Consider the following 25,151-nt stretch of genomic DNA (forward strand, 5'->3'; position numbering starts at 1 on the left):
GGGTTTTTGTCTCTGGTTTTCTTAAGTTTTCCTATGACTGGAGAGGTAGATTTGTTTTTATTTAACCTTCTTGAGATTGAGTGAACCTTTTGAATCTGTGCATTGGGTGTTTCATCAATTCTCACTCATATTCCCTTCAAATATTTTCTTTGGCCCATTTATTCTCTCCATTCATTCTAGGACTCTGATCAAATGGGCTCAAACTGTATTTTCTACATCTCTCATCCTCTCTACATTTCCTATATTTTTACATATTTGTGCTGTGTTCTCAGTACTTTTTTTCTGTTCTATCTTCTAAGTCACAAATTCTGTCTTTTGTTTGTATTCAATCTTTTACTGAATTAAAGTTTTTAACTTCAGTTTTTGCTTTTCTTCATCTCTAGACGTTATTTGGTTCTTTTTAAAGTTTGTGTTTTTTTTTTCTTTTATGGTTTCCTATTCCTGGTAGAAACTTTAAAGTTTATGATTTACTTTTATATCATGGTAAGCATAGTTGATAGTTGATCTAAAACACGTGTCTGAAAAGCCTTGTGTGGAACCACTATTAGGCTTGTTGTCAATTTCTGTTGCTTAGAGAGTTCCAGGACCTGGTTCAATATTACACAGAGATTTTGAGCTTGCTTCTCTCAGTTCTCTATAGTATGTTTAGTTGGGATGACTTCAAGCCAGTTTAAGTTCTGAGGGTCACTAGTGCATCTAGACCTTGTTTAGCTGGTGTGCAAAGACATGGGAGGTTTGCTCTGTTATCGCAACATGAGGAGGTTTCCTTTTGCTTTTCCTTTTCATTTTCCTTTCCTAATTGGTTCAAAACCACAGCATTCCATTCTGTAGTTATCAGAGTTTAAAGTAACTATAGGGCATCAAGCTCTGGTTTGTTCTGACGGAGGGTGGGGTTCAATATAAAGGTCTTCCACATGACTCCTCCCACCTATAATGGTGTGTCCTGACAAAAAATCAAAAGACAAGTATTTGTGATAGTAGTTCATACTTTCTTAACATAGGTAATGTTGGTGTCTAATATTCCATTCTGCTTGCCTGTTACTAGAACTACAACTTCTATTGCTGTTCTTAAATCTACACCCCCATTCACCCCATTCACCATGTTAAGTCTAGGTGTAATTTTCTTTTTTTTTCCTTCATGAAAGTAGTTCATTTGACTTTTTATTTGTGGATTGCATCTTTCATCAGTTCTGGAATATTCTCAACAATTATGACTTCAAGTATTGTGTCTACTATGCTTTGTATATCATCTTTCCAGAGCTCCAGTTACACTTCTGTTAGACTATAACTCTGTCCTCATCATCTCTTAATCTTGCATTCATGTTTTTCACTCCTTCTATGTGCTACTGTATTACTATCCTAGAGCTGTTGGAATAAAGCACCACAATTTGGTGGCTTCAAACAAGAGAACCATTCTCTCATGATTTTGAAGGCTAGAAGTCCAAAATCAATGTGTCTCCAGGTGTTTGTTCCTTCTGGATGCCCTGAGGAAGAATTTGTCCCATGTTATTCTCCTACCTTCTGGTAGTTCTTGGCAATCCTGTGTTTCCTGGCTTTAGACACATTGTTCCAATCTCTGCCTCTATCTTCACATGGCCTTGCCCTATGGGTCTTCTCTGTATCTGAGTTAAAAATATCCCTCTCTTTTTTCTTATGAGGACATAAAACATTGGATTTAGGGCTCACCCTAAATATAGGATTATCTCATCTCAATATCACTAATTTAATCACATCCACAAGGACCCCATTTCTAAATAAAATTTTATTTACTAGTACTAGGGATTAGAATTTGGACATAACCTTTTTGGAACTAAGTTCAACCCACTATAGTTACATTCTAATTAATTTATTCATATAAATCTTCTCATTTATTAATTTTGCTTTACTTGTATGAAGTTTGCTTTCAAATTGTTCATTTAAATTTAAAAAATTCAACCACTGTATTTTCCTCTTTCAAAATGATTACTCTTTCTCTCAGTTTTCTCTGCACATATTTTAAAGCTGTTCTTTATTTTCTTAAATATAAAAAATGGCTATATATTTGTTTTAAGTAAGTATAATATCTGAAGTTTTATGGGTCCATTGCTATTGTTTGTTGTTTCCCTAGGCTTGTAGTTTCTTGTTTTCTCATATTTTTAGTGAATTTTAATTGTGAGTAGTTCAATTTATATAAAAATTTGCTTTTTGAGATTCATGGAGACCAGGTATTATTATTACCATTATTATTATTATTATTAATTTTTCCAAGTTTTAATTTAAATTCCAGTTAGTTAATATACAGTGTAATATTAGTTTCAAGTGTATGATTTAATCTTTTTTAAAAAATTTATTTATTTTTAGAGAGAGAGAGAGAGCACAGGCAGGCAGAGTGGCAGGCAGAGGCAGAGGGAGAAACAGGCTCCCCACCGAGCAAGGAGCCTGATGCAGGATTCGATCCCAGGACACCGGGATCATGACCTGAGCTGAAGGCAGCTGCCTAACCAACTGAGCCACCCAGGTGTCCCAGGTGTAGGATTTAATTCATCACTTACATACAATACCCAGTGCTTATCACAACAGACCTGATATTAGCGTGGGCTCATTCAGAAAGTGTGTGCATTTTGCTTCTGCCAGGCCTGGGGTAACTTCTTGTTTGGACTACTTTAAACTAAATTTTAGTTTGAGATTTTGCAGATGAATCAGACACTTTAAGTTTTCACTTTGAGTCAACGTAATGGCTAGATTATGGATGCAACTTTTTAGGGATGTTGCTTTCCTCTGCTATATTGCCAAGTTGCAGACAGATTTTCATACAATCTTTTGAGAAAATGAGTGGTATTTCTAGTTTACTCTTATACTAAGGTATAGCACTTTGGTGCCTCTGACTTAAAAGAGGAAGGATCTCTGCTTAGACTCTCCACCTTAGACCCTGAAATTTGCCATGTACCCTATGTGCCATGAAAACTGAAATCCAAGTTCACCTAGTTTGACAAATGTCCTCGAATTTCTCTTACCCCTCTGGTTCCCATCATCACAAAGTTTCTGGCTCTAGTATTCCTTACTTTCATTCCAACTCAACAGTACTCATAATAAATTGTTTTAAAGCTTTTATCTAGCACTTTAGTTGTCTATGGTGGAAATTTAGTGTATCTTATCAGAAACAGAAATCTCCTTTTTCTATTTGAGTCAATTTGGATGGTTCCTATTATTTTAGAAAAATGTTTATAGCAAGTACAGCTTCTTTTCAAAATGATTGGCCTAGATGTTTTTTATCATGTAGTTTTATGGGTTTTAAATTTTGAGCTGTATTGTGGTTATGGCACAATCTTTATTTATAGTTAATTTTTTTCTTTTCTCATTGTTTCTAACTTAGGCCAATAATTAATAGAGACAAATGAATAGCAATTAAAATAAAATGTAATAAGATCTGTGAAGTTTCTATGAGTGCATTATGGAGGTATTCACAAAAGACATTTTGTCAAGATTTAAATGGGGAGATGTGTGGAAAGCTCTTAGCACACTATCTCATACTTGTAAAGACCTCAATAGATGCTAAACTTAATACCAGGGAAACCTTCCTTAGGGCAAAAGAATTATCCAGAGTGATCATTGGATGAATGGCAAAAATAAGTCTGTATACATAAAGCTCAGAGCAACTAAATAAATGTCAATAGAACTAAAGTTAGAATAAAACAGCAAGAACTGGAGGGCTAAGGGTGGGACATATCATATAGGTCCTGGTAGACATAATAAGGAATCTGAATTTTATCCCAAGAGAAACATAGTATTGAAGGTTTCCCTTTAACTACCACTAAAATGATGAATTTTCCTTAAATGGAGGTGAAAGATCCCACACAAAACTTCAAGAACAAAACCCAATTCTTCTGTCCTTTTCTCTGCCTTCTCTACACTTGGTTCTGTATTTAGATATGTTCTGATTTTATGCCTTATTACATATGGTTATTAGACAATTTAATTTAGCTTATAGACAATCCAATTAAGCTTTTCCTGCCCAAAAGACATGTGGCTGGTAACCTCTAAAATGCCCCCCAATGATTTCTGCTCTCTGGTAACCTCCTGACCCTGAGTGTGGGCTGAAATTTTTGACTCACTTCTAAGGAATATAAGGCAGGATTGATGTGATGGCACTACTGAGTTAGACTGTAAAAGGATTGTGGCTTGTTTGGGGTGCTGTATTTCATGTTCTCTCTTGGATGTTTTGTAATGGGGGAAATCAACTGTGATGTCATAAGGCAACCCTGTGGAAGGTGGCATGTGGCAAAGAACTGAGGCCTACCAAGAGGCATATGAAAGATCTTGAAAGTATATCATTTTCCAGGTGAGCCTTCAGATGAATGTAGCCCTGGCTGACAGGGCTGATTGATTGATTGGTTGATTGTAGTCATGTGAGAGACTATGAATCAGAATCACTCAGCTAAGCTGCTCCCAGATTCATCACTCACAAAAAATGTAAGATAAGGGGCTCCTGGGTGGCTCAGTGGGTTAAAGCCTCTGCCTTCATCTCAGGTCATGATCCCAGGGTCCTGGAATCGAGTCCTGCATCAGGCTCTCTGCTCAGCATGGAGCCTGCTTCCCCCTTCTCTCTGCCTGCCTCTCTGCCTACTTGTGATCTTTGTCTGTCAAATAAGTAAATAAAATCTTTTAAAAAAATGTAAGATAATAAGTACATGTTCTCAGCCCCTAAGTTTTGGAATAATTTGTTACGCAACAATGGATAACTAATATATCCAGCTTGCTGGCAGGGCAATCAGTCTGAGTCACAGAAAACATTTGAGATATAGGAATGAAAATGTAATGATTCAGATCATAAGCTGTTTTATTTATTGAAGAGATAAAATAGTACATTAACAAAACCTTATTTGATAGAAAAATAATACCAGAACTCTTACAAATGTGATTATCAGCTAAACCACTAGAGATACCGATCCTGCTAAGTTCTTCCATAGTTATGTAACTCAAAGGCTAAGAGACTGGCTGAAGTCAGGATATGAATCACTGGGAAGTTACTTCTGGAAAGACAAAGAATCAATAAGGTCCTTTAATAAGGAAGTTGCAAAGTTTCTCTTTGGAGAAAGAGTACTCTGTCATTCCTATAGTGAAGGCCCAGGCCCAGCCAAAATGAAGCAGAGGGTCGTGACAATGATCCAAAGAGTCTGGCCCCAGAGCTCCCTTCAGCTTCTCTTTTGCTTGGCTTTGGAGAGTGGACTGGGCATGATTTAGAAGCTGGAGCCTTATTTGACAACAAGCAGATGAAAAAATTCAAGTCCCAAACCCATCCTTTGATCTTGAGCCATTAGTGCAGGTTCTCTTGGCTTCTCATGTCCAAAAAATGCTCAGGTATTAGTGTCACCACCTTGAGGGACATAGCTGCCCCATGAGTGGGTAAATCATTGTTCTGGTGCCTGAGATGGGAAATGTCTGGCTAATACCTTCTTTTCTGGTTTTATGATACAGGGACCAAAACAGGGAAAAGATGAGAAGGGGACAGAGACACCAGGCCGAGGTGACCATTTAAGCCTCCATGCTAATAACTGATTTTGGGTTTCCAAAGATGAAATAAGCCTCTCCACACAAGGCAGTATCATGTCACAGCCCTAAGGCCTGGCTGGTTTTATCAATCTGGCAGTTCAAGGTCAGCGCAAAGGACATCCCCAACACCTGAGAAAAGAGTTGAGAAAATGTGAAGTCTTCATAGGAGGAGCCATCTCTCCCACACCCCTGGGATTAGCCCCAGAGAAAAAGAGTGTCCATCATACTGGAACCACCCTTCATGCCATTGTTCCCCAATTCCTTCTCTATTCTCTCCTTTTGCTTTAGGATGGTAGTGGGGGTGATGGTGTCAGAACAGTAGAGGATAGAGTGTTGGGACATCTTTGTCTCCTTAAGAAGTCACTTGTATAGTCAAGTACTGCACAAGTCAACACTTTGTGCAATGAGTCATCTCTCCCTGTGCCCTGAGATTCCTTAGTTTCCAAGCAGAGAAAAATTACTTCCCTCTGAGCTTCTTGATTACATCTTAGCTCTTCTGTGACATACCCAAAATACTTGGGTATAAAATTAGTAGAAATGTCACATAATAAAAAAGAACACAAAACTATCCCCAATTCACCCCTGACTTACCATGCTAAGCAGAGAAATTATGGTTATGATTTTTATCATCAGCTCCTGTTTGGCATACAAGGCCAGTTACTCACAAAGAATGCTATTCTATCACAAGGTTTTCCACACCAGCTCAGTGAATGACCAAAATAGAAGTCTGCCTGATGGTTTTTAATTTGACTATGAAGCACTCATATCTCTTAGTGATAAGTTGACCAGATAGATCTTGCAGCATATTTTCTGTATGCCTTAAATTGGTAATGACATCATTTGCTACCTGACTGGGGAAACTCACATTTATTGAGCATGTACTATGTATCTGGTACTGTTCTAAAACTTTACTTGACTTACCTAATTTAATCTTCACAATAGTCCCATGATTTAAGTTCCTACCTGAATCACACATACACAGATAGTGATGATTCCAATGTGCAGGAAGTTGGAGTGAAACCACAGTTTTGCTTGTGCATAGCAACCCTAGAAAAAATTACAAATACAAAGGATACCAGTCTATTACTGACTTGACAAGAAACCTAATTTCAGAAGATAGTTCATATTTTGCCTTATACCAAAAGACTTAGGCCATTTTATTTTCTTTCTGTGTATGAAGGAACAGGCATAAAGCAGGGAATTAAACTACAGACTGGTAGTTTAATTAGTTTAATTAGTTTTTCTGGTCTTGTTATCATCATAGTAGCACCTAACGCCAAAGTCCTAGATTTCTACATACAGAGTTAAAGTGGCTCCTGAGAGGCATTTCAGCAATAGATGTCCTTATGTTCTTTAAACATCCTCTGCTGACTTGGGACAAATAAATGGGGAGATCGCCTATGCAATTCTAGGGTTGGTTGCATTTCAGCTCCTGCTGAAACCTGAATCTATCATGGCCCTACCAAGCTCCAGGCCATGGTTAGTTGGTGAGTATCTCAATCTTTCTTCATAGACCTAAAAATTTCTGGAGATTTTCAAACAACCCTAAGGTGGATAACACCAGGTAACAGGAATTTAGGAACTTAATCTTGGAATATAATCTTGGCTTCTTCTCTCACCCTAGTCTGGAGGTCTAACATAACACAATGAAAAAAAAAATAAGTGGGCAGGTTGTTTCAATAGTTCTACCAACTCTCTCTCCCCCAAATCCAGACTCTTTTACTAATGATTCATTTTACCAAGAGGCTGGATGTTGCCATTTCCAAGGAAGAAAAGCAGAGTAACAGGAAAAGGGAGAGGTTTTCTACCTCAACTTTATAATTTTCACTTTCAACCATAAGACCTACTTCTTGCTCAAGAAAAATGTAGATATAATCCTCTGCCACTATCAGATAAACTTTCCCCCTCTAATGTAATAGTTTAGGGTAGCAAGATTTGTGATGGCATCTCTAGTCTAATGAGCTTTTTCCTTTCTTTTCTTTTGTCTAGTTGTCTGGACAACTTTTATCTAATTTGTTTAGTAAACTGGTTTTCTCCCTGGCCTCTATTTTATCCAAGGTTCCTTGTTTCTGGCTGGGAGGACTAAGTCCTGTATGACTGGAGTTTCTAAGATAATTGAAAGTTTAACCAAAGATGCTAATAACAGAAAAGTTGCCAAAAAATTACCTGAACTTGTGGATTTGAGGGACAAGATGCTGGTGGGTGACTGCCCCAATCACTTGTGCCATTTACACCACAACATTGCAGCTAAAAGCCAAACACCCCAAAAACATGATGGTTAGAAAGTTAACAGAAGGAAAACTGTAACTTGGAGAAATGGTGGGCCCTTCAGATCTGACTATAGTGGAAAATACGGAATTAGCTTACTACTATGGCTCCTTAGAACAAAATATTTTCAGATCCATTATACCATTTCATTCACATAAATCTCCTTCAAGTAGAAAGGTCATGTTTAACTTATTAACATTTTACAGATGAAAAATTAAGTACACAGGGGATTCAGTCTGACATGTTTGGGTCTTCCTTAGATCTTAGTAGGGCTTAGACAGTGAGCCTACCTGAGAATGTGAAGGATGAGAGAATGTAGAGAACTTTGTACCAATCAGACAGATTCGTGTTTGTGACTGCTAAACATTATTTTGGACCTAGGGGCTGCAGACCTTAGATTCTGGACCTTTCAAGAAGGGAAGTTACTTTAGCCTCCAAGCACTGAGGTTGGAAAGTTAAGTCTGGGCGAAGCTGAGGAGGATTCTATCTGTACTCACAAATGACTGGATGGAATCCCATGCTGCTTTGGTGCTGTTGTTCGAGTGGTATTGCTGGATGCTCTCAGTCAGGCTCGTAGACACATAATTATTCAACTGGGTGTGGCATATTCCAGCAGAGAAGACATTACAAAAAGCAGGTGAGTTCAAGGAACAAGAAATTTCTAATAATGGCTGGTCGTTCCATTTGCTCCTCCCTTCCAAATGATCTCCTCAAAGCTAAGGAAGTGAGGAGCAGGAGTTTATATACAGGGAAAAGTGCTGAGACTAAAGTAGCATTGCAGGAAGAAGTTCATAGTAGCCTCTTGTCTTTCCAGAACTCTCGTTTTTCAGAGGAAGATAATCAAAGCATGGGCTCTCTCTTAGGCATGGAGACAGACATTTTCTACTGCCAGACACATGGAGGGAAAGAAGTAGGTGGAGGATAAACTTGTTTTTACTTTTCTTCCTATTCATCCTTCAAAGCATGATTCAATTGCAATCTTCCATGAAATCCGCACCCCCCCCCCCAGTTACAGTTAATTTCTTTCTTCCATCCTTCCACTTTGCCTCTATCTCTATTACAGGACTTCTTCTCCCCAGTGAGAAATACAACAATTTGATCTTTATAACTTACCTTCTGATCATACACGAAGAGCAGGATGGCCATGGTCACCTCAGCAAGGAGGATAATCAGCAGCAGGAAAAAGAACTGAGGCAAAGTAGAGACATGCTCATAGCACTGATCCTAGTTCTTCCCTCACTCCCACTGCACCCTGGGAGCATCCAGATGTGTCTCCACACGTGTACAGAAGTTCCTATTTCTGCTTGCTCAGGCCTTCATAGGCCTTTTGTTTTGTGAGGAATATGTGTCATTCTTGTACAACTAGACTCCAAGTCTTTAAATGGCAGATCAGCTGTCTTCTAACTTTATTCTCCTCTTCACATGTGCCTATACAGCTCCATGCACATAATGAGTATGCAATATTATTTGTTGAATCAGTGAAGCAATTTTGGCATCAGCTTTTTGAAACAGTTGAGCAAAAGAGCAGTAAACTAAAGTATATGTCTTTAGTTTGGGGCCTGGTCCTTTCTGCAAGATCAGGGCTAGTTTGGGGTTGGGATCAGGTGATGGTGGAAGTTGAGAGGAGCCCTGTACAGATGTGGAGAAGAGGTATTCTAATCACAGTCCTAATACTTAGTTATCCCTAGCTGTAGATGCTTACTCCCTTTATGCTAATCACACACAACAGAAAACATATTGTCACTTATTCTACTTCACCTTTTTATCCCAACATTAATTTTGACTACTTAAACCTGTTTAATCTTTTCCCTATGTCTATCAGCTCCCATCTTTTACCATTAATCTGGGAACTGAGAACAGGAACTTTTTATTCTATGCCTTGGTTCCAGTTTAAGAGTTGACCCATAAGGGAAAGAAAATTAACCAAATAACCTAAGGACAAACCAACGTGACTGGGAACCCTTACTAAGGATGGAGTAGTACTGTTATATCAAGCACTATTCTGGGTCCACTTAGAGATACAAGGAGCTCTTCTTTCATAGAGCTTATAGGTAAAACCGAACCTAAATGTGCTCTTCAGGAGTCTTAACTGACAGGGAACAACAGAAAAGCTCTAGCATCTCTCATGTTAGATCACAATGGCTACCACCTAGGGCCTCACTTAAGTTGGATCATCACACCATCATGTATCCTGTGCAGATCTGAGTTGGAGAAGCATCTTCTGTCATTTTAGGAGGATCACAGTACCCAGAAGAATCTAGAGATTATATTTTCCATTAGTTAGTGACTCTGATTCAGATCCTAAAAATACATACTGATGTGAAAGCATTTAGGCAGATGGATAACACTTGATTTCAACCAAACATGAAGAAATAAAATGTCATAAAGGGAAATTATGACAAGGGTCATTATTAACACTGTACAATGAATCCCAAGGAGGATAGCAATGTCCTCTTCCACCTATCCCTGGGACCCCAGTCAGAAACAAAATACTATTGCTCTAGACAGATTTGGCCAGCTTAAAGTGCCAATCCTATGTTCCTATGATTTCCCTGTGCCCATAGGTTAGCTACCAAGGAACATCTTGCCTGGGACTTAAGGTATCATGTCTCTCTACTTAAGGTACCACATCTGCTGCAAGATACTCACTGACATAAGCAGGCACTTGTTCTCCTTGATGGAGCCCATGCAGCCCAGGAAGGCAACCACCATGATAATGGAGCCCACGATGACAAACGCATTGCCCAGTGTGAGGGAGGGGAACAGGCTGAAATTGTTGTGGATCAGGAAATAGATCCCAAAGCCCAAAATGCAGCAGCCACAGAACTGAAAGAAAGAATCCCACAACATTCTTGAATATCTGCTCACATTTTCACTTGAGATTAGGGTGGGGGATGGGGTAACCATGTGATGGGTATTAAGGAGGCACATGTTGTTATGAGCACTGGGTCTTCTATGGAACTAATGACTTGTTGAACACCACATCAAAAACTTATGATGTACTATATGTTGGTTAATGAACATAATAAAAAAATTTTTTTAACTTTCCCACCAAAGAATCAAAAAAAATCATATTTTCCATTGGCTCTATAAAGACTCTCATGAACACCCTCTTTACCCAGCTTTCCCCTGCACCTAGAAAAGAAGTGATCCTACTTTCCTCCTGTGATGTCCCACTCATGCTTCATCTTACCCATATAAGATACCAGGGGAAGCTCACTGTGAGTAATATAGTATCTTCAATCTTCAGCTCTCCTACTCCTTGTTCCCACAACATCTTACACATGGTCTTCCCTTTGGAAACCACAACAATGTAGAGGGGATGCCTGGTTGAGAAGTTTATCTTGCTAGACAGAAAACTAGAGAAGCCAAACTTTGAAGAATCTTCTCATAGACACATGAGTGCAAACTGATCCTATGTTTGAAATTCAATTGCTTAATTTGGTGCGGTGAAACCTTCCCAGAAAAGGTGACATCCCTTTCAATCAGTTATTCATCCAAGGGATTAAGGGAGGGAGGGGAGCAGGAAAGTGTTATTTATTCACAGAATAGAGGGTCTCAGGTTTCTCACCCATAGATGTCAGCAGTGAGCAGTAGTAGCCTTAAGTCCCCAGAGAGAGGAATAGCAAGCCAATAGATCTGCACTGGATAAAGATGTGGTACACATACACAATGGAATATTATTCAGCTATCAGAAAGGATGAATACCCACCATTTGCATTGACATGGATGGAACTGGAGGGGATTAAGTGAAAAAAGTCAAGCAGAGAAAGACAATGATCATATGGTTTCACTCACATGTGGAACATAAGGAGTAGCATGGAAGACCATGGGGGAAGGGAGGGAAAACTGAAGTGGTGGGGGGAATCAGAGAGGGAGATGAACCCTGAGACTATGGACTCTGGGAAACAACCTGAAGGTTTCAGAGGGCACAGGTATGGGGAGATGGGGTAGCTGGGTGATGGGTATTAAGGAGAGCATGTGTTCTGATGAGCATTGGGTGTTATATGCAACTATTGAATCATTGAACATTACACCAAGAACTAATTATGTACTATATGCTCGCTGACTGAACATAATTTAAAAAAGATAACTGCACTGGTACTTTTCAATTTTACAGACTTATACAATGGCAGAATGGGAAGAAGGGAAATTATTACTCCCTTGTTTTAAGCTGGGTATGCCATTTGGACATGCTCTCCATACCAGGATCTTCAGGAGAGGAGAGAGAAATAGAATGGAGCTGGGAGGAGATGAGCTCCTCATGCTCAGAAGAGGCACACTTACCCAAAAGAGCAGGTTGAAGAAAAACAGAACATACTTCAGCAATTTCAAGCCACTCATGCCCATGCTGGGATATTCTTACCCTAAGAAGTGAAAGGAAAAAAAGGGGAAATAAATTACCTGGCTCTGTAAGGTGGCACCGGTGAGCAGACAGCATAAATGTTCAGAGTTCAAGATCTCCAGCATGACCTTGGGTTTGATCTGTGAGTATCCTCTGGGAAGTTTCCCCAAACTCCCTGTTTTCCAGTCTCTGAACCAATTGGTTTATCTTGGACACTCACTTTTGCTCCAATTCGCAAGCCAAGAATACTTATCAAGAATACTTAAGAATACTTATCACTGAATTAAGCACTGTAGAGGAAAGCAATAGAGTTGCTTTTGGAGGAGTGAGTCACAGTAACACAAACTAGGCCAATGCTCAGAGAAGAGTGCTTGGCATTTACTCAAGAAAGCAGGCTAGGGGTCAGGAATTAATCAGCTGTGGAGGTCAGTGACTTGATCAACCAGTTCCTTAAATGCCCTGAGATGTATATATATACTACATTTGGTTTATAAAACTCTCCACATGAAAGTGGGGGAACATACATATGTATGATTCATTCTTCTACTGAAGAAACGTTTATGATGTTTTTTATTCTAGATACTATGGGAGATGTAACTGTGACTAAGCAGTAGCTATCTTCCAGGAGATGTCAATCATATGGTAGAGATAAAACTAGCTATCAAATATCCAATGGAGAAATGAAGAGATAGCAATGGGAGCTTGATTAAAAAATATATATATATATAATTTCATTTTCTCAGCAAGGCATTAATGTGCAAACCCTCACCCTCAATTCTAGAGATCTGAATACACAATTTTGAATTTTCTCTCAGACACAATTTGGTTTTATAGAGTAACTCATATTTTAAAACCACACATAAGCCTGCTATATAAAGCAGAATGCTATTTTATTGTTTTTTTCCCATTAGAACTATGCCTTTTCTAGTATATAGATTGCTTACACAATCTATTGCCTGTACTCTCTTAATAGTATCAAGCTATCCAGAAATCAGATGGTCTTGAGGGATAGGTCGTCTAGGCTATTAATAAGCCTGATGAGCTATTTGTGTTCCACAATAAAATAATCTCTCTTGAAAAGACCAAATATATATATTTATCTCATATTATTTTCCTTTTCTTTTATTTTGTCCTTCTCTTTCCCTTTCCCCTTCTTATCTTGACCCTCAGTATTATTCTTAATTCTTCACCAATATTTTAGCCAAGTTAAAGTAAAATTGATTATATTATAAGTGTGTTTGTATATACTTGGGAAGTCAATATGATGACTTACTAGATAGGCTTTGAGGTCAAACTTGAATTCAACTCTCACATATGCCACTAAAGAGCTACATGAGATTTGGAAATTTACTTAACATTTCTAGTCACAATTTATTCCTATGTAAAATGAGGGGAAATACTTACACCTCTTAGGGTGGATGTGAAAATGAAATGATCTTACAACAGAAACTTATATACTGCTGTACTCAGTAAATGAAACCCATGATTATTTTGTCTTAAAGGAACTCTCTGGGAAGGGAGAAATGGAAGTATACTATAAAGTTCCATTATGTGGTATGGTAATGTTACTTGAAGATAGACTGTGATGAATTTAAGATGTACAGTATAAACCATAAGGCAGCCTCTAAAATAGCAAAATGGGGAATTAATAAGTCACCAAAGGATTAATAAATAAAACTTTAAAAAAATAAGCCAGCAAAGGAGATAAAATTTTTTTTAAATACTAGATTAGTTGGAAGAAGCCTGAAAAAAAAAGAGGAAAAGGAAACTGCTACAGTTTGAATGTTTGTGTTCCCACAACATTTACATGTTGAAATCTTAATGCCCATGATGGTGTAGGGACGTAAGGTTTTGGGACACAGTTAGGTCATGAGGGTGGAACTCTCCTAAATAGGATTAGAGATCTTATAAAAGAGACCCCAGAAATCTTCCTAGCTCCTTCCATCTTTTGAGGACACAACAAAAAGTCTGCTACCCAAAAGAGTAGTCTCACCTGACCACATTAGCATCGTGATCTTAGAATTCCAGCTTCCAGAACTGTGGGAAATATATTTCTGTTGTTTTTAAATTACCCAGTCTGTAGTATATTGTGCTTTAGCAACCTGCACAGACTAAGACAAAAACTAAGAACATATGGGGAAAACAGAAAACAAATAGAAAGATGGGACAAAGAAAAAACAAATATGCTCAACTCTAACCATATTAATAGCAAGTAAATGTAATGGTCTAAGTACTCCAGGTATGCCCCAAGATAGCCAATTGGGTTAAAGAATATTCAGTAATGAATTATCAGAAAAAGAAGAAAACAATCCCATTTAAAAATAGCATGAAAAAGAATAAAATGCTTAGGAGTAAGTTTAACCAAAGTGGTAAAAGATCTAGACACTGAAAACTAGACATTGATGAAAGAAGTGTAAGAAGACACAAATAAATGGAAAGATATTCCATGCTTCTGGATTGAAAGAATATTGTAATGTAAGGGCCTACTTAATCAGAGGGAGCCATTTTGTTGTTTATGCAGTAAACTTAGATTGACCCTATGCAGTAAACTTATATTGACCCTGCCCCTCCCAGAGGAACTTACTTGCAAAGCCCAGATACAGGGGTGGGTCAGGCCAGGAAGAGACAACCAGTCAGTGGGGCATGCATACTGTCTCCCTAGCTACCAGTCCCGGGTAGCAAAGCCCAGATACAAGGGCAGGTCAGGCCAGGTGGAGACATCCAATCAGTGGGGCACACATATATCTACTAGGGTGAATTGTAATTCAATTGGCCACCCATGTGTGACCTAACATGATTGTGCAGTTTTCTCTGTGGATTGTAATCTCATTGGCCACCTGTGTGTAGCCGGGCTCAACTACGTGGCCTTTACTCTATAAAAGTTAGTCTGTGAGACAGGGAGGGGTTGCCTCTTTGCAAGAGATAGCCCTGACCGGTCAGTTTGATTCTCGATGCTTGTTGTGAAATAAAGCTTTGCTTGACCTTCGCTTTGTATCAGTCTCACTCCTTTGATATGGACCCTAACAATTGTTAAAGGGTCTGTACTACCCAAAGTGATCCACAGATTAAATGCAATATGTGTAAGCATTTCAGTGGCATTTTTCACAGATACAGAATAAACTATCCTAAAATTTATGTAGGATCATAGAAGACCCTGAATAGCCAAAGGTATCTTGAGGAAGAAAAACAAAACTAGAACCATTACATTTCCCGATTTCAAATTATATTACAAAGCTGTACGAATCAAAATAATATGACATTAGCATAAGAACAAACACATAAACCAATAGAACAGAATAGGATGCCCAGAACTAAATCCATGCATATACGGTTAATTTATTTATAGCAAAGGAGACAAGAATATATGATGGGAAAAAGACAGTTTCTTCAATAATAGGTGTTGGGAAAGTGGTCAAGCACAAGCAAATGAATGAAATAAAACCACTATCTTACACCAATCACAAAAATAAAATCAAAATGGATTATAGACTTGATACAAAAATAGTGATTTGAAGGGGGCACATGTACCCCAATGTTTATAGCAGCAATATCCACAGTAGCCAAAATACGGGAAGATCCTAAATGTCCATCAACAGATGAATGGATAAAGAAGATATGGGAGAGATATACGGTGGAATATTACTCAGCCATCAAAAGGAATGAAATCTTACTATTTGCAATGATGTGGATGGAACCAGATGATTTTAAGCCAAGCGATATAAGTAAGTTGGAGAAAGACAAATACCATATGATTTCACCTATATATGGAATTTAAGAAACAAAACAGATTAGTATAGGTGAAGGGAAAAAAATAAAATAGGATAAAAACAGAGAAGGAGGCAAACAATGAAAGATGCTGAACTCTAGGAAACAAACTGAGGGTTGCTGGAGGGGAAGTGAGTGGGGAGATAGGATAATTCGGGGATGAGCATTAAGGAGGGCACTTGATGTAATGAGCACTAGGTGTTATATGCAACTGAAGAATGACTAAATTCTATACCTGAAATTAATGCACTATATGTTACTTAATTGAATTTAAATAAAAAATTAAAAAATGGATTATAGACTTGAATGTAAGACTTGAAACCACAAAACTCCTGGAAGAAAACATAAAGTGTAAGCACCTTGACATTGGCCTTGGCAAGAATTTCTTGGATATAACACCAAAAACAAATGAAACAAATGCAAAGATAAATAGGTGGGTCTGCACAGCAAAGGAAACCATCAACAAAATGAACAGGCAACCTATTTAGTGGGAGAAAATATTTGCAACATATATCTGATAAGAGATTAATATCCACAATATATAAAGATCTCATACAATTCAATAACAAGAAGCAAAAACAAATATATGATTTACAAATGGGCAGGGGAAGTGAATAGACATTTTTCCAAAAAAGTCATACAAGTGTCCAGCAGGTATAAAAAAGATACTTAACATTACTAATCATCAACATGGAAAATGCATGTCAAAACTGCAATGAGATATCACCTCATACCTGTTAGGACGGTTATCCGCAAAAAGATATAACAAGTGGTGAGAGGATATGGAGAAAGACAGCCGCCATGCACCATTGGTGGGACTGTAAATTGGTTACAGGCACTATGGAAAACAGTATGGAGGTTTCTCAAAAAACTAAAAATAGAACTATTCTACAACTCAGCAATTCCACTTCTGGGCCTATATCCAAAGGAAAGGAAATCATGGTCTCAAAGAGATATCTGCAACCCCACGTTTATTGTAACATTACTTACACTGGCCAAGACATGGAAACAACGTATATCTATTGACATTTCATTTTTTTTAAAATGTGGTATAGGGTGCCTGGGTGGCTCAGTTGGTTGGGTGTCTGCCCTCGGCTCTGGTTGTATTACAGGATCCTGGGACTGAGTCCCGCATTGGGCTCCTCACTCAGCGGCAACTTGCTTCTCCCTCTGCCTGCTGCTCCCCCTGCTGCACTCTCTCTCTCTCTCTGACAAATAAATAAATAAAATCTTTTAAAAATGTAGGATAAATATACAAAAGAGTATTATTCAGCCATGAGAAAGAAGGAAATCCTACCATTTGTGACAACATAGATGGACCTTGAGGGAATTCTCTCAAAATTCAGAAGACAAACAATCCCATTTGAAAATGGACAAAAGAATAAAAAGGACAAAAGATCTGAACAGATAGTTCACCAAAGAAGATACACAGATGGAAAATATGTACCTGAAAAATAACTCTACTTCATTAATCATTAGGGAAATGTAAATTAAAACCAAAATGAGATACTGCTGTGTCCCTCCTAGAGTGGCTAAAATTAGAAGAAAAAAAAAAGACAAAAAAATGACCATACCAGGGGTTGATGAGGATGTGGTTAGTGAGAGTGTAAAATGGTATATCCACTTTGAAAAACATTTTGCCAGTTTTGTGAAAAGTTAAACATATACTTACATGATTCAGCCATTCCACTCCAAGGTATTTATAAAGAGAACAAAAAGCATATGACCATACAAAGACTTGTACAGGAATATTCATTCCAGTTTTATTTGTAATAGTCAAAAGCTGGAAACAGCCAAAAGGGTCATCAACAGATAAATGAAAAAACAAACAGTGATACACCTATCAGATGGTACACTACTCAGGAATGAATAGAAGTGAACTGCTGATATACAACACAGCGTAGATGAATCTCAAAATAAGTATGGTGGATGAACAAAGCTAGACAAAGAAAAGAGTACATGTATGATTCCAGGTATATAAAATTTTAGAGATGAAATGGAAACTAATGTATAGCAACAGAAAGCAAATCAATGATTGGGGATTGAGGTAGAGGAAAGCAGTGGTGCTGGCGGGGGTTAGGTAAATAAAAGTAGAGTAGGGACAGGCAGGAGAAAGGGATTACAACAGACCATGACTGATCTTTTGGAAGTGATGAATGTTTGTTATCTTGATGTAGTGATGGTTTTATGTATGTATGTGTACATCAAAAAGTCCTTCCTAATTTGACCCTGTCCATCTCTCCAAATTCATGGCAATATACTCTGGCTTATGTATTTTTTTTCATTATTATTATTGTTTAAATGTATCTATTTTCAGTGTAACAGAATTCATTGTTTATGCACCACACCCAGTGCTCCATGCAATACGTGCCCTCCTTAATACCCACCACCTGGCTCCCCCGACCTCCCACCCCCGCCCCTTCAAAACCCTCAGATTGTTTTTCAGAGTCCATAGTCTCTCATGGTTCACCTCCCCTTCCAATTTCCCTCAACTCCTTTCTCCTCTCCATCTCCCCATGTCCTCTGTGTTATTCTTATGCTCCACAAATAACTGAAACCATATGATACTTGACTCTCTCTGCTTGACTTATTTCACTCAGCATAATCTCTTCCAGTCCCGTCCATGTTGCTACAAAAGTTGGGTATTCATCTTTTCTGATGGAGGCATAATACTCCATAGTGTATATGGACCACATCTTCCTTATCCATTCGTCCATTGAAGGGCATCTTGGTTCTTTCCACAGTTTGGTGACCGTGGCCATTGCTGCTATGAACATTGGGGTACAGATGGCCCTTCTTTTCACTACATCTGTATCTTTGGGGTAAATACCCAGTAGTGCAATTGCAGGGTCATAGGGAAGCTCTATTTTTAATTTCTTGAGGAATCTCCACACTGTTCTCCAAAGTGGCTGCACCAGTTTGCATTCCCACCAACAGTGTAAGAGGGTTCCCCTTTCTCCACATCCTCTCCAACACACGTTGTTTCCTGTCTTGCTAATTTTGGCCATTCTAACTAGTGTAAGCTGGTATCTCAATGTGGTTTTAATTTGAATTTCCCTGATGGCTAGTGATGATGAACATTTTTTCATGTGTCTGATAGCCATTTGTATGTCTTCATTGGAGAAGTGTCTGTTCATGTCTTCTGTCCATTTTTTGACATGATTATCTGTTTTGTGTGTGTTGAGTTTAAGAAGTTCTTTGTAGATCCTGGATATCAATCTTTTGTCTGTACTGTCATTTGTGAATATCTTCTCCCATTCTGTGGGTTGCCTCTTTGTTTTGTTGACTGTTTCCTTTGCTGTACAGAAGCTTTTGATCTTGATGAAGTCCCAAAAGTTTATTTTAAAAAATTTTTTAATGTATAAAAGCACTTTAGATATGCATGACATGAAAAAATGCTGTACATACTAACATATACAACTCGATGAGTTTGGGATAAGTGTACACTCATGAAACCATCACCACAATCCAAACCATAGACATACCTTTCATTTCTTGAAGTTTCCTTCCATCACATTATTATTATTTTTATTTTTTGTGATAGTAATACTTAATATAAGATCTACCCTCAGCAAATTTTGAATGTACAATACTGTATTGTTAGCTATAGTCACTATATTGTAGAGTATATTTCCAGAACTTATTTTGGGTAACTGAAACTTTGTGCCCTTTGACCATCACCTCCCTATTCACCTCTCTCCCAAACTGGTAGCAGCTACCATTTGACCCTATGCTTTCCTGAGTTTGACTATCTTATATTGCCCGTGTAAGTGACACCATACAGTATTTGTCTTCCTCTGTTGTGCTTATTTCACTTTGCATAATGTCTTCCAGGTCCATCTATGATGTTACAAGTGTCAAGAATTCCATCTTTTTTGAGTTAAGTAATACTCCATTGTGAGTATGTACCACATTTCCTTATGCATTCATACATTAATGAACATTTAGATTGGCTTCATATCTTGGCTATTGTGAATAATGCTGCAAAATGAGAATGCAGGTGTCTCTTTGGGATCCTGATTTCAGTTCACTTGAGTATATATCCAGAAGAGGGATTGCTGGATCATATGGTAGTTCTATTTTGAACTTTTTGTGGTTCCATAAGAGCTCTACATATTTACATTTCTACCAACAGTGCAGCAGGCTTCATTTTCTCCACATCCTTGCCAACACTTTTTTAAAAAAAAATTATTCATTTGTTTACTTATGGTGGTAGAAGAGCAATTACTATTTTTGTTTGTTTCAAGTTTTTTTTTATGTTATGTTAGAAACCATACAGTACATCATTAGTTTTTGATGTAGAGTTCCATGATTTATTGTTTGTGTATAACACCCAGTGCTGCATGCAATACATGTCCTCCTTAATACCCATAACCATGCTAATGCATTTCCCCCCTCCTCTCTCAAACCCTCACTTTGTTTTCCAGAGTCCATAGTCTTTCATGATTCATCTCCCCCTCTGATTCACACCCTCATTTTTCCTTTGCTTCTCCTAATGTACTCCATGCTATTCCTTATGTTCCACAAATAAATGAAACCATATGATAAATGACTTTCTCTGCTTGACTTATTTCACTTAGCATAATATCCTCTAGCTCCATCCATGTTGACGTAAAAGTTGGGTATTCATCCTTTCTGATGGGTGAGTAATATTCCAGTGTATATATGGACCACATCTTCTTTATCCATTTGTCTGTTGAAGGGCATCTTGGGCTTTTCCACAGTTCAGCTGTTGTGGACATTTCTCCTATGAGCATTGGGGTGCATGTGGCACTTCTTTTCACTACATCTGTATCTTTGGGGTAAATACCCTGTAGTGCAATTACTGGGTCATAAGGTAGCTCTATGGTTAACTTTTTGAGGAACTTCCCCACTGTTTTCCAAAGTGGCTGCACCAACTTGCATTCCCACCAACAGTGTAAAAGTGTTTGCCTTTCTCCACATCCTCTCTGACATTTATTGTTTCCTGCCTTGTTAATTTTTGCCATTCTAACTGGTGTAAGGTGGTATCTCAATGTGGTTTTGATTTGAATTTCCCTAATGGCTAGTGATGTTGAATATTTTTTTCATGTGTCTGTTAGCTATTTGTATGTCTTCTTTGGAGAACTGTCTGTTCATGACTTCTGCCCATTTCTTGGCTGGCTCATTTGTTTTTTGGGTGTTAAATTTGAGAAGTTCTTTATAGATTTTGGATACCAGCCCTTCATCTGTAGTGTCATTTGCAAAAATCTTCTCCCATTCTGTGGGATGTCTCTTAGTTTTGTTGACTGTTTCCTTTGCTGTGCAGAAGTTTTTTTTATCTTGATGAAGTCCCAAAAGTTCATTTTCACTTTTGTTTCCTTTGCCTTTGGAGACGTGTCTTGAAAGAAGTTGCTGTGGCCAGTGTCAAAGAGGTTACTGCTTCTGTTCTCCTCTAGGATTTTGATGGATTCCTGTCTCACACTGAAGTCTTTCATCCATTTTGAGTTTATCTTTATGTATGGTGTAAGAGAATGATCAAGTTTCATTCTGTATACAGTACTCCAATTTTCCCAGCACCATTTATTGAAGAGACTGTCTTTTTTCATTGGATATTTTTTCCTGATTTTTTTGAAGATTGTTGACCATAGAGTTGAGGATCCATATCTGGGCTGTCTATTCTGTTCCATTGACCAGTGTGTCTGTTTTTGTGCCCATACCATGCTGTCTTGGTGATCACAGCTTTGTAATATAGCTTGAAACCAGGCAACATGATGCCCCCAGCTTTTTTTTCCCCCCAACATTTCCTTGGTGATTCAAAGTCTTTTCTGGTTCCACTAAAATTTTAGGATTGTTTGTTCCAGCACTTTGAAAAATGCCATTGGTATTTTGATTGGGATGGCATTGAAAGTGTAGATTGTTCTGCGCAGCATAGACATTTTATAAATGTTTATTCTTCTGATCCATGGGCATGGAATGGTTTTCCATCTTTTTGTGTCTTCAATTTCTTTCATGAGTATTCTGTAGTTTCTAGAATATAGGTCCTTCACCCCTTTGGTTAGGTTTATTCAAACCTTATGGTTTTTGGTGCTATTGTAAATGGAATCAAGTCCCTAATTTATCTTTCTACAGTTACATTGTTAGTGGATAGGAAGGCAACTGATTTCTGTCATTGATTTTGTATCCTGTCACATTACTGAATTGCTGTATGAGTTCTGGTAATTTAGGGATGGAGTCTTTTGGGTTTTACACATAAAGTATCATGTCATCTGAGAAAAGAAAGAGTTTGACATGCCACAACAGAATGACTAGGAGGAGGAATTCCCAACAAAGAAAAGAACAAAAGATGACCTCTCCCACAGACACAAGGGATATAAGCAAGATGTCAGAAATAGACTATGGGGTAACATTTATGAAGACAATAGCTAGGCTGGAGAAAACCATTAATAACCACATAGATTCTCTAAGGACAGAAATGAGAGCTCGTCAGGTCGAACTTAAAAATGCTACAAATGAGATGCAGTCAAAACTAGATACTCTAACAGCTAGGGTAAATGAGGCAGAAGAAAAATTAGTGATCCAGTAGACAAACTGATAGAGAGGAAGGAGCAGAAGGAGGCCTGGAACAAACACCTTAAAATCCATAAAAACAGAATTAAAGAAATAAATGACACCATGAAACATTCCAGTGTCAGAATTACTGGGATCCCTGAGGGCATGGAGAGAGAGAGGGGGGACTAGAAGATATATGTGAGCAAACCCTAACTGAGAACTTCCCTTATCTGGGGAATGAAACAAGCATTTATGTCCTAGAGGCAGAGAGGACCCCTCCCAAGATCAAGAAGAGCAGACTGACCCCAGGCATGTGATAATAAAACTCGCAGGTCTTAGAACCAAGGAAACCACCTTAAGGGCAGTTAGAGGGGAGAGATTCCTTACATACAGAGGGAGGAACATCAGAATAACGTCAGACCTGTCCACAGAGACCTGGCAAGCCAGAAAGGGCTGGCAAGACATATTCAGTGTACTAAAGAGAACACCAGCCATGAATACTTTATCAGGCAAGGCTGTCATTCAGAATAGGCAGAGAGATAAAGAGCTTCCAGGACCAGCAGAAACTGAAAGAATATGTGACCAGTAAGCCGGCCCTGCAAAAAATATTAAGGGGGGTTCTATAGAAGGAGAAAGACCCCAAGAGTGATATAGAACAGAAATTTACAGAGACAATCTACAAAAACAAGGACTTCACAGGCAACATGATGACAATAAAAGCATATCTTTCAATAATCACTCTCAACATGAACAGCCTAAATGCTCCCATGAAATGGCACAGGGTTGAAGATTGGATAAAAAGACAGGACCCATCCATATGATGTCTTAAAGAGACTCATTTTGAATCTAAAGATACATCCAGACTGAAACTGAATGGATGAAGAACAATTTTTCATACCAGTGGACCTCAAAAGAAAGCTGGGGTAGCAATTGTCATATCAGACAAATTAGATTTTAAGCTAGAGACTGTAGTTAGATAAGAAGGACACTATATCATTCTTAAAGGGTCTATCCAACGAGAGGATCTAACAACTGTAAATATCTATGCCTCCAACATGGGAGCAGCCAACTACATAAGCCAACTGTTAACCAAATAAAAAGACATATTGATAATAATATGTTAATAGTAGGACACCTCAGCACTCCACTCAGCAACAGACAGATCATCTAAGCAGAAAATCAACAAAGAAGAGCTTTGAATGGCACATTGGACCAGATGGACCTCATAGATATATACAGAACATTCTATCCTAAAGCAACAGGATACTCATTCTTCTCAAGTGCACATGGAACTTCCTCCAGAATCGACCACATACTGGGTCACAAATCAGGTCTCAACCTATAGCAAAAGACCGAGATTATTCCCTGCATATTCTCAGACCACAATGCTTTGAAACTGGAATTCAATCATAAGAAAAAATTTGGGGGGTGTCTGGGTTGCTCAGTGGGTTGAGCCTCTGCCTTTGGCTCAGGTCATGATCTCAGGGTCCTGGGATCGAGCCCTGCATTGGGCTTTCTGCTCATCAGGGAGCCTGCTTCCACCTCTCTCTCTGCCTGCCTCTCTGCCTACTTGTGATGTCTGTCAAATAAATGGGTAAAATCTTAAAAAAAAATTGGAAGAAAATCACACACTTGGAAGCTAAAGACCATCCTGCTTAAGAATGTTTGGGTCAGGGGTGCCTGGGTGGTTCAGTCAGTTGGACAGCTGCCTTTGGTTTGGGTCATGATCGGGGTTCTGGGATTGAGCCCCACATCAGGCTCCCTGCTCAGTGGAGAGCCTGCTTCTCCCTCTCCCTTTGCCTGCTGCTCTGCCTACTTGTACTCTCTATCTCTGTGTCAAATAAATAAAAATCACTTAAAAAATCTTCTAAAAAAGAATGGGTCAACTAGGAAATCAAAGAAGAACTTAAACAATTCATGGACACCACAGAGAATGAAAACACATTGGTCCAAAACCTATGGGATACTGCAAAGGTGGTCCTAAGAGGAAAATACATAGCCATCCAAGCCTCAGTCAAAAAAATAGAAAAATCCCGAATTCACCAACTAACTTTACACCTTAAAGAACTGGAGAAAAAACAACAAATTAAGCCTAACCCACACACAAGAAGGGAAATAATTAAGATTAGAGCAGAGCTCAATGAATTAGAAACCAGAAACACAGTAGAACAGATCAAGGAAACAAGAAGCTTGTTCTTTGAGAGAATTAGTAAGATTGATAAACCTCTGTCCAGACTTATTGAAAAGAAAAAAGAAAGGACCCAAATTAATAAAATTATGAATGAAAGGAGAAAGATCATGACTAACACCAAGGAAATAGAAACAGTTATCAGAAACTGTTATCAACAACTATATGTTAATAAATTAAGCAACCTGGAAGAAATGGATGCCTCCCTATAAACCTATAAACTACCAAGACTGAAACAAGAAGAAATTGACAAACTGAATATAGACCAATAACCAGTAATGAGATTGATGTAGAGTTGTTATTCATCAGTTGCATATAACACCCAGTGCTCATCACATCACATACCCTCCTTAGTGTCCTTCATCCCAAAGATTTCATTCTTTTTGATGGCTGAGTAATATTCCATTGTGCCTATATACCACATCTTCTTTATCCATTCATCAGTTGAGGGACACTTGGGTTCTTTCCATAATTTGCCTATTGCTGATAGTGCTGCTATCTTAAAACCTAGCAATCAACATTGACTATTTCAGTGCCTCCTTTTTC

General features: G+C 38.3%; 1 protein-coding gene across 1 annotated transcript in view; it reads right to left on the reverse strand.

Moving 5' to 3' along the window:
* Positions 1 to 4,791: 4,791 nt before the first annotated feature.
* CD53 (CD53 molecule) overlaps positions 4,792 to 25,151 on the reverse strand; it is a 28,760-nt gene continuing 8,400 nt past the window's right edge. The window contains exons 2-8 of the mRNA XM_080801361.1: positions 12,085 to 12,164; positions 10,447 to 10,623; positions 8,911 to 8,985; positions 8,295 to 8,390; positions 7,696 to 7,776; positions 6,493 to 6,576; positions 4,792 to 5,658 (exon numbers count right to left, since the gene is read on the reverse strand). Of these exons, the coding sequence (XP_080657487.1) occupies positions 5,587 to 5,658; positions 6,493 to 6,576; positions 7,696 to 7,776; positions 8,295 to 8,390; positions 8,911 to 8,985; positions 10,447 to 10,623; positions 12,085 to 12,147 (648 nt within the window). The 5' untranslated portion in view covers positions 12,148 to 12,164 and the 3' untranslated portion in view covers positions 4,792 to 5,586. The remainder of the gene's footprint in view (positions 5,659 to 6,492; positions 6,577 to 7,695; positions 7,777 to 8,294; positions 8,391 to 8,910; positions 8,986 to 10,446; positions 10,624 to 12,084; positions 12,165 to 25,151) is intronic.

The sequence above is a fragment of the Martes martes genome (genome assembly GCF_963455335.1).
Source record: "Martes martes genome assembly, chromosome: 4".
Taxonomy (NCBI): domain Eukaryota; kingdom Metazoa; phylum Chordata; class Mammalia; order Carnivora; family Mustelidae; genus Martes; species Martes martes.